The sequence below is a fragment of the Podarcis filfolensis genome (assembly GCF_964270895.1).
Source record: "Podarcis filfolensis genome assembly, chromosome: 2".
In the NCBI taxonomy this organism is placed as follows: Eukaryota; Metazoa; Chordata; class Lepidosauria; order Squamata; family Lacertidae; genus Podarcis; species Podarcis filfolensis.
In genome coordinates this window covers 11,088,357-11,102,244 of record NC_139605.1, presented here as the reverse complement: position 1 = coordinate 11,102,244, position 13,888 = coordinate 11,088,357, and the positions used below count along the sequence as shown (strand labels likewise).

The 13,888-nt window shown below is 45.2% G+C and overlaps 2 protein-coding genes across 5 annotated transcripts in view; both read right to left on the bottom strand.

Annotated features, from left to right (window-relative positions):
- The window catches only part of NOTCH4 (notch receptor 4), a 110,127-nt gene that overhangs the window by 93,848 nt on the left and 2,391 nt on the right, over positions 1-13,888 (bottom strand). The window lies entirely within an intron of this gene.
- The window catches only part of LOC310756789 (uncharacterized protein), a 56,748-nt gene continuing 44,724 nt past the window's right edge, over positions 1,865-13,888 (bottom strand). For all 4 annotated transcript variants that reach the window (XM_083601566.1, XM_083601563.1, XM_083601564.1 and 1 more), the window contains exon 3: positions 1,865-4,200. In XM_083601566.1, the coding sequence (XP_083457692.1) occupies positions 2,786-4,200 (1,415 nt within the window). In that variant the 3' untranslated portion in view covers positions 1,865-2,785. The remainder of the gene's footprint in view (positions 4,201-13,888) is intronic.

The window sequence follows — 13,888 nt, the reverse complement described above, 5'->3', positions numbered from 1 at the left end:
CTGTTCCTTGCAAGCTCAGGGCTTTGCTATTCGGCCGTAGCAATGGCTTCCCGATAGCCTGCTATCCCGTTCCGCTGCGCTCTTCACCCCTTTCCGAGGTTACCTGGCGGCCGGACAGGCAGCTTTTAGGCACTGCCGGGAACCTGACCCTCAAGACACCCCCCAGAGGTTTAAGAGGGGATTTTTTCGCCCTAAAACCCCCCTTTTCTGGCCGAAATAGCCAGGGTTCCTCTCCCAGAGAAATCCCTCGCTTGCGACGGGCTCGCGCTCCACCGGAAGTTCCTCAGCAAATAATTTTTTATACAGAAATCTCCTGGACAGAAGTCTCCCTGTTTGCAGTATAGGGAGGGCTCAGCCTCTGTCTACCTTATTGCACACTCAATACACACAATGTCTTTTGCAGTGTCCTGTATTCTCCTCACAGAAACACTCCAGAGACACAGGAACAGCGACAGGCAGCAGCAGCAGCAGCTTGACAGATTAGCTGCAGATTTTGATCCAGAAAAGGAGCAGACGGGGAAAGGTTAAGCAGAATCCCCCCCCCATGTTGCCCTTAGGTGTGCTCAGTCTTCACCTGCTTCATGACTCCACCTGGCATGAGAAAGAAGGATGGAGCTCCAGGAAACAGGAAGTGGTCCTTCAACCGGCCAGGACATCTCACCATCACAGACAGATCCAGTCTCCTGCTGGGGAGTCAAGAGTGGCCCTGGGATGGCAGAGAGAGGAGGGGAAGGGGCCAGCGACAGAAGGAATGGCAGGGCTCCAGATGCTCCCTTGGACCCCCCCTCCCTTGACACCAAGGGGAGCTCCTCTTCTGGGGCTGAAAGCATTGGCGTGGAGGTTTGATTTTTGTCAGGACTGCAAGGAAGGGGGAAAGGAAACGTAAAACACACCCACCCAAGGACACACTAAGAACTGAATGAAAATAGGCCTGTCTGAAGGAATAGCTACTGGAGAGCATAATTTGGGGTTTAGCTGTAATGCTCACCTGCCTCCCTGGACTGGTCTTTTCTTGGGGTCAGGGAGCTGGGGTGGTCGATCAACATGAAGTTCTCAGGTTACCTTTCCTTCTACTCAGCTATTCCAGTTCTTGTCTCCCCCCCATTTCTTTCTTTATGGATGGGCAAAGGCTATGCACTTTGTGTAGATGTAACTACAACCAACACCTGGTATCTTCTGGGTGCACCAAGGTGGCCTCCTTCTGCATTGTCAACAAGTGACAACTGTCATGGAACAATCCCCAATTTTCTCTGCAGAAATTTTTACTGATGGGCCTGTAGGGGCAGGGGAGAGAGGCAGTCTGCTAGGTGGATAGGGTTGTGGGATAGAAATGTCAATGATCAAAGACTGAACTGGAATAAATGTGTAACCTGCCTCAAGATTCTTTGTGGTTGTTTTGTGCTTTCACATTAACTAAATCTGCTGCAAAACAACAACAGAAATGGAAATGAGCTCGAAGAACTTGACGAAAAAATAGGAATTTTTTTTATAAACAATAGATTGCCAAAAATAAGAGAAAGAATAGAAATACTTAAATGCCCCTATTAATATTAATGAAATAAAAGAAGGAATTGTGACTTCTAAGAATGGTAAAGTCCCCGGTACACACGGTATTTCTATAATGAATTACAAAAAATTGGAAGAGACAGTATTATCAGTATTAGAAAAAGTAATGAACAAAATTTTAGAAGGACATGTGCCAGAATAATGGCAAGAGGCCCTAATTACATTGTTACTGAAATATGGATCCAATTTAGAGTAAATTAAAAATTATAGACCAATCTCACTTCTAAATTCAGATTATAAATTATTTGCAAACATTTTAGCCAATAAATTGAAAAAGATCCTGGCAAGATTCATAAAGAAAGATTAATAAAGATTAATAAAGTCAGGCTTACTATGGAGAAGACAAATTTACAGCAACGTAAGATTGGTAGTAGATACAATAGAATACCTAGAAATGAGACCAGATAAAAAGGCAGCCCTGATCTTGGTGGATGCGGAGAAAGCATTGGATCATGTTTTGGGGGCATTCATGCAAAACACTTTCGAAATGATGAGTTTGGGTGAGAAAATATGTAGTGGTATAAAAGCGATTTATATTTCCCAAAAGGTCAGACTAATTATAAATGGTGAAACATCAGAAGCTTTAAATATATCTTAAGGGAACAAGACAGGGCTGCCCTCTTTCTCCTCTCCTCTTTATCACACTTCCGGAAGTGTTTTTGAAAGCAGTAAGAGAAGACCCTAGAATAGAAGGAATTAAAGTTGGACAAAGGGCCTATAAGGTCAGAGCCTAAGCAGACAATCTAATAATTCCAACAGAAAACCCTCTACAGCAGCAGCTCTCAACCTGTGGGTCCCCAGATGTTATTGGACTACAACTCCCATCATCCCTGAGCTCTGGCCTTGCTAGCTAGGGGTGATGGGAGTTGTAGTTCAACATCTGGCGACCCACAGGTTGAGAAAGCTGCTCTAGAAAGTACTATACAGTGGTACCTCGGGTTACATATGCTTCAGGTTACATAAGCTTCAGGTTACATACTGTGCTAACCCAGAAATAGTACCTCGGGTTAAGAACTTTGCTTCAGGGTGAGAATGGAAATCGTGTGGTGGCGGCGTGACGGCAGCAGGAGGCCCGAATAGCTAAAGTGGTGCTTCAGGTTAAGAACAGTTTCAGGTTAACAATAGAGCTCCAGAACAAATTAATTACTTAACCCGAGGTACCACTGTATTAAGACCTCCCCATGTAAATTAGTGGATATTTCCTAAGGTTCCATATTGACTAAAGCTTCTCCGCTGTGTGAGTTTGCCAATGTAATGTAAGTTTATCCTTCTTGTTGAAGCTTTTCCCACATTCAGTACATTTAAATGGTTTCTCCCCCACGTGAGTTTGTAGATGTCTTCTAAGTATTCCATTTTGACTGAAGCTCTTTCCACATTCAATACATTCAAATGGTTTCTCCCCCGTGTGAATTCGTTGGTGTATTCTAAGGTGTCCACTTCTACTGAAGCTCTTTCCACATTCAATACATTTAAATGGTTTCTCACCCGTGTGCATTCGTTGATGTATTCTAAGGTATTCATTTTGACTGAAGCTGTTTCCACATTCAATACATGCAAATGGTTTATCCCCCGTGTGAGTTCGTTGGTGTCTTCTAAGGTTTCCAATTACACTGAAGCTCTTTCCACATTCAACACATTTAAATGGTTTTTCCCCCGTGTGAGTTCGTTGATGTAGTCTAAGGTATCTATTTTGACTGAAGCTGTTTCCACATTCAATACATGCAAATGGTTTCTCGCCCGTGTGAGTTCGTTGGTGTATTCTAAGGTGTCCACTTCTACTGAAGCTCTTTCCACATTCAAAACATTTAAATGGTTTCTCCTCTGTGTGAGTTAGTTGATGTATTCTAAGTGCTCCACTTTGACTGAAGCTGTTTCCACATTCAATACATTTAAATGGTTTCTCCCCCGTGTGAGTTAGTTGATGTCTTCTAAGGTATTCACTTCTACCGAAGCTCTTTCCACATTCAATACATTTAAATTGTTTCTCCTCTGTGTGAGTTCGTTGATGTCTTCTAAGTGTTCCACTTCTACAGAAGCTCTTTCCACATTCAATACATTTAAATGGTTTCTCCCCCATGTGAGTTCCTTGGTGTATTCTAAGGTCTCCACTTTTACTGAAGCCCTTTCCACATGCAATACATTTAAACTGTTTCTCCTCTATGTGAGTTTGTATATGTCTTCTAAGTGCTCCACTTTCACTGAAGCCCTTTCCACATTCAATACATTTCAATGGTTTCTCCCCCGTGTGAGTTCGTTGGTGTATTCTAAGTGTTGCATATTGACTGAAGCTCTTTCCACATTCAACACATGCAAATGGTTTCTCACCCGTGTGAGTTCGTTGGTGTATTCTAAGTGTTCCATTTCGACTGAAGCACTTTCCACATTCAGTACATTCAAATGGTTTCCCCCCTGTGTGAGTTCCTTGATGTTTTCTAAGAGTACCATTTTCCCTGAAGCTCTTTCGACAATCAGTACATTTAAATGGTTTCTCCTCTATGTGAATTCGTTGATGTGTCCTCAGTCTTCGACTGTGACTAATGCATATCCCACATTCCATGCATTTAAACTGTTTCTTTGTTCTTCCCAATGAATTCAGAGATGGTTCCATAGAATTCTGACAATCATCTTCCTCACCTGTTTGGGAGTGGTGGGGAAGGGGAAGAGTATCCTGTTAAGACTTATAAGAAAGAGACTGAACACATGTCCATCCCAATATGCACCTTCTCCTATTTTAACACTGTCTCATTCTCCATTGTCCTCTCTATGTTCCAAAGTTTTAGGAATGCAGATGAGATAATGGCAAGAACAACACATGATCACTCCATTCACACTTAATAAACTGCATTATTTTATAATCTATCGTGGAATTGGCTTCTTAGACACATCTCTGTATTTCTCTTTTATCAGGGAGGAAATGATCACTGGATCAAGTAGCAGTCTCTCCTATGACTAAGAAGTAAAACTTTCATGTTACTATGCCACATGTAACTGTAAAAATATTGCAACATATTTCAATCCCCAAACTTGGCCCTCCAGATGTTTTGGGACTACAATTCCCATCATCCCTGACCACTGGTCCTGTTAGCTAGGGATGATGGGAGCTGTAGTCCCAAAACATCTGGAGGGCCAAGTTTGGGGATGCCTGTATTAGAACATAAGAAGAATCTGCTCGACTGGGCAAAGGCCCACCTAGTCCAGCATCCTGCTCTTACAGTGGCCAACTAGATGCCTGTGGGAAACCAGCAAGCAGGATTTGAATACAAGAGCCCTCTGCCTTCCTGTGCTTTCCGGGAAGTAGTTTTAAGAAGCATTATTGCCTAGGACCACAAGGGCAGAGCACAGACATCAGTCTAATCCTCTTTTTTCAAGCTATTCAAGTTGTTGGCCATCATTCCTGTAGGATGGAATTCCATAGATTACAAAAGCAGAAATACAACCAAGAACGCTTTCGGACCATAACTCAATAATTCTTGAACTAAAAGACGAGACAAATTGAGATGGGATGATGAGCTGCTTGTGCGTAAAATCCTAATCCCTCAGAGTTTGGCTAAGTCCCCAAACCTCTGTCTGTGATGGAGCTCCTTAAGCATGGCTCCATCAATCGCTCGTTGAATCGGACAGTGGGCGTTTACGGAACTTCTTCCAGCATAAAAGCTCCTTAACGGAAACGCGTCTTCTGGACTCTCGGCGTGACAGTTTCCGCCGAGGAGTGGGTGTCCCTACAGGAGGTCCTGAAATCTCCCCGCTGTTCTCGCTTGAAGTGTCTCTGAGCCCTCCCTCCGACTCACTTTCCCTTGGAACTCCACTTCTCCCCCTGCTGGTCCCCTCCTCCGCTGAATGGTCTCTCTCACCCTCCATGAGCCCTTTCACCTCCCTAGTCTCAGATGGCAGTTCCCTGACATCCACCTCCCCTCCAGGGCCCCCTTCACCCCCTTCCCTCCCCTCCTCTGTGGGAGGCGAGGGAGCAAAACCCCTGAAGGAACCTCCCTCATCTTCTGAAGTTTCGAACACTTCCCTCCACCTTTTGCTGTCTCCGGTTTCCCAGTACTCCTCCTCATCGGAGTCTGTTCCTCCTTCCAACTCCGATTCCCTGAATCCCTCCAGTTCCTCCTCATCGTCGGTGGTGCCAAAGTACTCCCTCCGAAACCTCCCTACTGGCTGAGGTTTCCTGGGGAACCTTTGGTGGAACGTTTCGATCAAGATCTCGTCGCGGACCTCCTCTGCCTTCACCCAGGTGTTTTCCGACTCCGGTTCCCCTTCCCATGCTACCAAATACTCCACCTGATTACCCTTCCACCTGGAGTCGATGATTTCTGCCACATGGTTGCGGCTTTCCCTCTCTTCTATGGCTGGCCCCCGTGTGGATGCCCCTTCACCTTCCCCCCTGTATGGTGACAGTAATGACCTGTGGAATACTGGATGCAGTTTCATGTGGTTCGGTAACCGGAGTCTGAACGCCACTGGGTTGACCTGTTGGATGACCTCAAATGGTCCCAATCTTTTGGGTCTCAATTTCTTGCAACCCCCCTTGAACGGCAACCCTTGGGTTGATAGCCAGACCCGACTCCCCACCCTAATTGTTTCACCTTCCCTTCTGCTCTTGTCTGCCTGCCTCTTATATTCTTCTTTGGCCCTTTCCAAGTTGAGTTGGAGTTGACGATGGATCGCTTCCATTTCTTCTACAAAATGTTCAGCGGCCGGAACACTCCATCTTTCCCCTCCTTCCCCTGGAAACGCCCTGGGGTGGCACCCATAATTAGCCAAAAAGGGGCTCATCCCGGTGGACACATTCTCTGCATTATTGTAAGCAAATTCCGCTAGTGCCAACTTTTCGACCCAATCGTTCTCTCTGTCATTGACATAACACCTCAGGTATTGTTGGAGGATACCGTTTGCTCTCTCCGCCTGCCCATTGGTCTCAGGGTGCCTGGCAGTCGAAAAGTTGACCTCTACGTGCAACAAGCTCATAAGTTTCCTCCAGAATCTGGACGTGAACTGTTTCCCTCTGTCGGAAACCACCCTCAAGGGGGCGCCATGCAGCCTGAAAATATGTTCTACAAACAATTTCGCTGTTTCTTCCGCCGTGACTGCATGTGAGCAAGCTACAAAGTGACCCATCTTAGTTAACAGGTCTACTACGACCAGTATGGCGGTTTTCCCCTGGGATTTGGGCAGATCAGTCATAAAATCTATCGACACCGCCTCCCACGGTCGTTCTGGCGTGGGTAACGGTTCTAATAACCCCGCTGGTGCCCGCCTTTCTCCTTTGGCTCTCTGGCATTGGTCACACCTTCTCACATACTCCCGTACATCCTCCCTCACCTTGGGCCACCAAAACTCCCTGGTCACCAACCACATGGTCTTGTGTTGCCCAAAATGCCCCGCTGTGGGATTGTCGTGCAGCTGTTTGAGTACTCTCCCCCTCAATTCCCCTTCGGGTATATATAGCGCCCCTTTGTAATACAATGCCCCATCTCTTTCTTCAAAACCCCCGGGGTCTTCTCCCTCTCTCCTTAAACCTCTGAGCTTATCCTGGGCGTACTCATCATTTACTGTTCCCTCTACCAGTTCTCTTTGCCCCACCCAGGCCGCACCACACACCCAGTGGTCCTCTGGGATAATATGTCTCTCTTCCGGCGCTCCCTCCCCCTCCAAATATTCAGGTTTGCGAGAGAGAGCGTCCGCTCTGATGTTTTCTGGACCTGGCACATAGCAAATTTCAAAATGGAATTTGGAGAACTCTTGGGCCCATCTCACTTGTCGTTGGTTGAGCACCCGTGCCGTTCTCCAATACTCCAAATTCTTGTGGTCCGTACACACTTGCACCTTATGTTGTGCGCCAATTAGTAAGTGTCTCCATCTCCGGAACGCTTCGTGAATGGCGAGTAGTTCTCGGTCATATACCGTGTAGTTCCTCTCGGATTTGTTCAGCTTACGCGAAAAGAAGGCACACGGTCTCCATTCCGACTTATTGCTCCCTGGCTGAAGCAGCACCGCCCCCACCGCCCGGTCTGAGGCATCAGTTTCCACTCTCATGGGTTTTTGTAAATCCACATGCAGGAGCTGTTCTTCTGAAGCGAAGGCCTTTTTCAATTCTTCGAATGCTTGCTCCGCTTCCGCCGTCCAAACAAACTTCTTGCTGCTGAGACAGTCCGTGATGGGAGCCGTTAAGTGGGCAAAGTTCTTGATGAACTTCCGATAAAAGTTCCCAAACCCTAAGAATCTTTGCACATCTTTTTTCGTTTTCGGTGTCTTCCATTCCAGTACCGCTTGGACCTTGCCTGGATCCATGGCTAATCCCTTGTCTGACAAGCGGTACCCCAGGAATTCCACCTCCTTGGTGTGAAACTGACACTTCTCTAATTTCACCCACAGTTGGTTTGCTTGCAGTCGGCTCAACACTTCTCTGACGTCCTTTACATGCTGCTCCTCATTCTCTGAATAGACTAATACGTCATCTAGGAAGGCCACACAATTCTTGTAGAGCAGAGGTCCCAGGACGTGGTTCATGAACGATTGAAAACATGCTGAGCCTGCTTGTAATCCAAAAGGCATAACGACATATTCGAAAGCCCCTAGAGGGGTGAACATTGTTGTCTTCCATTCATCCCCCTCCCTTATCCGTATCAGGTTGTATGCCCCCCTCAGGTCCAGTTTAGTAAAAATCTTTCCCTTCCTCACCCTGGTCAAAATGTCATCAATCCTGGGCATAGGGAAAGCCACTGGTTCCGACACGGCATTTAGGGCCCGGTAGTCCACGACCAATCTCGGTTTATCCGTTTTTTTTTGTCCACAAAAAACACTGGGCTGCCCCCCACCGCTCTGGACTCTCTGATGAAACCTCTCTTCAGGTTTTTGTCAATAAACTCCCTCAACTCCTGCATTTCCCTGTCTGACATGGCATACAGCTTGCCCACAGGGAGCTGGGCTCCAGGGACTAGATTGATCTGGCAGTCAAAGGGTCTATGCGGTGGTAATTTATCTGCTTCCCTTTCACTGAAGACATGGCTCAGGTCAGCGTATTGTTTGGGCACCTTCCCTTTGTCAGCCACTTCCGTCCCTGCTAGAGAGGCTTTTGCCCCTTCTGGCACCTTTCCCTCTCTGCAGTGTTCCAGGCAATGTGCTGACCCAAAGGAGACCACTCTCTGATGCCAGCCCACTAGCGGGTCATGCAACGCTAGCCAGCTCATTCCCAAAATGACTGGAGCCCCTCCCAGGGTGGCCACATTGAACGCTATCCTCTCGGTGTGCCTGGCCACCCTCATAACCATTGGGACGGTTTGTAGGCTGACTTCTCCTCCCAACAGCTCCCTCCCATCGATCGTGGTGACCTGCAGGGGGTTGCTTAAAGGGAGTGTCTGTATCTGGTGTTCAGCTGCAAACTCCTTGCTCATAAAATTACAGGAGCTGCCTGAGTCCAACAGCGCCTTTGTCTTTAGTGGGTATCCGTTTGCCAGCTCTAGCAACACCTCTATTACTAGGGCTGGTCTTGGAGGTTCCGGAGTGGGCACTTTTACTGCTCCTTGGCCTGTCTGCAGTGCCCTGACAGAGGCAGACAGGCGTTGGCTTTTACTGGCTCCTGGACTTCCTCCTCCTTCCCCCCAACAGCTCCCGCCATCCCTTGCCATTCCTTTCTTTGCGGGCAGACTCTGGCAAAGTGACCTGGCTGCTGGCAGAGATAACATTTCCTGGCGCTCTTTCCCTCCTTCTTCCTCCCTTCACTGGGATTTGAAACTGCGCGCGCGCGCGCTGTTCCCACTTCCATCGGCTCTCCTGGCGGGAAACTTGGTTCTGGAATCTCTGGAATGCGGAAATCCCTCCAACGCTCTCCTTTCCCCTCCTGCTTCTCCAAGGCTCTTGCCTCCTGGCGTGCTCCAATGGTCAGCGCTGATTTGGTCAGCTGGTCCATAGACTCCGCCCTGGGCGCCCGGGAAAGTTCGTCTTTCACCGCCGAAGAAAGCCCCTCTTTAAAGAGCATTTGAATGGGTTCCGCCGATAGGTCCCACCCCAATTTATGTATCAACATTGTAAACTCAGTCCAGTACTCACGAACCGATCGGCTCCCCTGTTTGCACGCCATCAATTGTCTGCGCACCAGCCCCTGTTCAATCTCGCTGGAAAACATCAAATCCATGGCGCGAAAAAACTTCCTCGCGTCCTTCAGCATGTCACTATTCCCTGCCATCAGGGGTCTGACCCAGTCTCTCGCCCCTCCTTCGAGATGGCTAATCACAAACGCCACTCTCGATGCCTCGTCGGGAAAGTCGTTAAACTGCAGTTCTAGAGCATACTGCATCTCTGTCCTAAAGGCTTGGTAGTTCCTGGGGTCCCCCCCAAACTTCTGCACCATTCCTGGCATCTTTCTTGCTAGTGCGGCGCCTTTTGCCTTTTCTGCATCCTGCGCCCTCCTTTCTTCTAGCCTCGCCGTTTGCATTGCTAGCTGGAGTTCCAACACTCTGTACCTTTCTTCCAGGCTTGGACCCTCTCCAGCTCCTGCTGCTCCTCCGGCTTCGGCTGGGTTACTCATGATGCCTCTCTGCACAAGCTGCTTTCAGGGACTGTCCGATTGCTGAGATGGGATGATGAGCTGCTTGTGCGTAAAATCCTAATCCCTCAGAGTTTGGCTAAGTCCCCAAACCTCTGTCTGTGATGGAGCTCCTTAAGCATGGCTCCATCAATCGCTCGTTGAATCGGACAGTGGGCGTTTACGGAACTTCTTCCAGCATAAAAGCTCCTTAACGGAAACGCGTCTTCTGGACTCTCGGCGTGACAGTTTCCGCCGAGGAGTGGGTGTCCCTACAGGAGGTCCTGAAATCTCCCCGCTGTTCTCGCTTGAAGTGTCTCTGAGCCCTCCCTCCGACTCACTTTCCCTTGGAACTCCACTTCTCCCCCTGCTGGTCCCCTCCTCTGCTGAATGGTCTCTCTCACCCTCCATGAGCCCTTTCACCTCCCTAGTCTCCGATGGCAGTTCCCTGACACAAATATTCCATTTAGAGTATTGATCATATTTTGGACAATAGAATGAAAGGTGTTTTAGCAGAAAAAAATCATCACAATCAGGCCTGCTGTCTACCAGGACGTCAGATGAAGGAGAATATAAGGAATATAATTGATATTATTGAATATTTGGAAGTAAGAAATGAGAAAAAAGCGGCCTTAATATTTATAGATGCTGAAAAGGCTTTTGATAATGTTTCATGGGCTTTTATGAAAAAGATAAAAGAAAAAATCAATTTTGGGGAAGCATTTGGGAGAGGAATTGATGCAATTTATTTTTACCGACAGTCTATGCTGATTGTTAATAAGGTTATAACAGAAAAGTGTAAAATAATGAAAGGGACAAGACAGGGATAGCCCCTATCACCATTATTATTTATTTTGGTATTGGAGGCTCTGGCGAGAGAGAAAAAGTGGAGAAATTAATTACAGGAATAATAGTAGAAAATAAGTATATAAATTAAAAGCTTTTACAGTTCACCTTGTAATTACAGTGAAGGATCCCATAAATACTCCACTGAAGCTGGTAGAAAAGATACAGGACTTCGGGCAGGCCGGAGGCTTTAAACTAAACAAGAATAATACTAGGTTTTCGGTAAAAAACACAATGGAGCAAGACCAAAAGGAATTTCAACAGAAACAGAGTTAGTTATACATAACAAAGTCAAATACTGAGAGATTTGTTTGACAGCTAAGAATATTAATATTTTTAAAGACAATTACAAGAATGAGTCGAAATAAAAAGAGCTTTAGAGATATGGGGAAGAATGAATTTCTCATTTTGAGGAAGAATATCAGTAATACAAATGAATGTATTGCCAAAAATGTTATTTTTATTCCAATCAGTCCAGGCAATAGGCAACGCAGGATGCTTTGAAAAATGGCAAGAAGATATATCTAGGTTTATCTGACAAGGGACGAAATCAAGTATAAAAAATAAATTATTAAGAGAGAGAGGAGGTTTCGCCCTACCGGGTTTGAAACTTTATTATGAAGCGTCCTGTATCTCCTAGAACCGGGAATGCAGTGCAGTATCCCAGCAGCGTAGAGCATCTGCTTCCGGCCCTCCTGCACCACAGGGGGAAGATCCTGTACAAACTGGATCAAAAGGAATGGCCTCTGAAGAGGGATTTACTTCAGTATTAAACAAAATTTATGAAACATTGGAAAAATTAAGTAAATAGGTTACTGAAGCGACAATTAAAATTGACCAGAACACTTCTAGCATTAACAATTTGGGGCAGAAGGTGAACTCCAATACAGAATCTATTGAAAAACTGCTGCAAGAATCTACTTCTAACCGAAAGACAGCAGAGGAAGCAAGGGAAAAAGCAGCGGCTGTAGAGGAAAAAATAACACCGATATGCAAACAGCTTGGGGACCATCAGTCGCTTTTGTCCATGATTGAACTGAGGGAAAACAGACTAATCTGAGGATCAGGGCGGTCCCTGAACTTGAAAAAGACAGCCTAAGTGATTTTCTTACACAGGAATTTGCAGGCTTTTGGAACTTGGATGACAAGCAAGACTTTAAGATAGTAAGTGCTTTTAGACTTGGAAGAGGAGGGAGAAAGAACAGGTCGAGAGACTGTTTGATTACCCTCCGATCAAAAGAGGAGAGAGACAAAATATTGAGTCTGCACTTCCAGAAGACCTTGGAAATAAACGATTCAAGAGTGGAGATATTCAAGGTCATTCTGAAATATCTTTTGGACCTTAGGTCTAACTACGGAGATTTGGTGGCCCTGTTGAGAGGAAATAGAACCATTTTTAGGTGGGAATTCCCCCAAGGCCTATCCTTTACCTTTAAAGGGAAAAAGTTTAAAATAAGATCAGTGGAAGATAAAGAAAAATTCTTGAGAGAACACGAAGAAGACCTGCAAAAAGAAGTTGTAGAAGAGCTAAGAGCTTTAAAACCAGGAGTACTAGATATAGCACCACCACCTTTGGGATTGGACAAGTTAGAAAAAGTGATACCACCGTCAGAACAAGAGGAATTATTGGGAGCAGTTGGAGGAAAGTAGAATAAATACACCATGTCTCTGCAATTATTAAGTTGGAACATTCATGGATTTAACTCCCCGGAGAAGAGGAGGAAAGTTTTTCATTTATTGAAAAAGGAACAATTGGACTTAATTTGCTTACAGGAAACACATGTGATAAGGCTACACAGGAAAGTATTGATCAATAAAAGATTGGGTCAAGAGTTTATTTCATCGGATAAGGTTAAAAAGAGAGGAGTTGTTATTTATGCAAAAGAGAGCCTATCACCGAAATTCGTTTTTAAAGATGACCAAGGAAGATTTGTGGCAATCGAAATTCAATCACAAGGAGAAAAATTTTTAATAGTAGGAGTTTATGCACCAAATGAGTGGAAATCTGAATTCTTTAAGAAATTGCATGAGACATTATTAGACTATATGGATTGCAACATTATTATGATGGGAGATATGAATGGAGTGGTATCTACAAATATGGACAAGTCGCAGAGACAGGTTGTAACTAAAGATGGCAGACTACCAAAAACCTTTTTTGAACTGACTGACAATATGGACTTGATAGACATTTGGAGAATTAAGAACCCCTTAGGAAGAGAGGGAACATTCTTCTCTGAAGCCAAAATGACATGGACAAGAATTGACCAAATATGGATAACTAGAGGACTGGCACCTAAGACTCGAAAAGTGGAAATTTGCCCAAAAACTTGCTCCGACCATAATGCTGTGAAGATGGAGATGAAACTAACACCAATCGGTTCCTTCAGATGGAGGATGAATGACACCTTGTTTAGAGATCAAGAGGTTATCAAGAAGGCCCAAAAAACCTTGAGAGACTATTTTGAGATAAATTTGAATACTATTACTGAAAAAAGAATAATCTGGGACGCAAGTAAAGCAGTTATGAGGGGGTTTCTGATCCAACAGAATACAATAAAGAAGAGAGCCCAAAATGAGAAAAAAGATAAAATTTTGGAAAAAATAAAAGAGGGTGAGAAGAAACTAAGAGCGAAACCAAAGTCACAAGAGATTCTGAGAGATATAAAGTTATATCAAGTGCAATATATGAAGATGATGAATCAGGAAATTGAATGGAAAATCAAACAAATGAGACAAAGGACATTTGAATCGGCTAACAAATGTGGAAAATTGTTAGCTTGGCAAATGAAAAAAAGACAAAAGCTCAATACTATTACTAATTTGGAAGTGGAAGGAAAGAACATTCAGAATCCAGTGGAAATTAGAAAATGCTTCCAGAGGTATTTTAAACAGTTATATACACAAGGGCCACAGAAAGAGTTTGATATAGACCAATTTTTAAAAACAAAT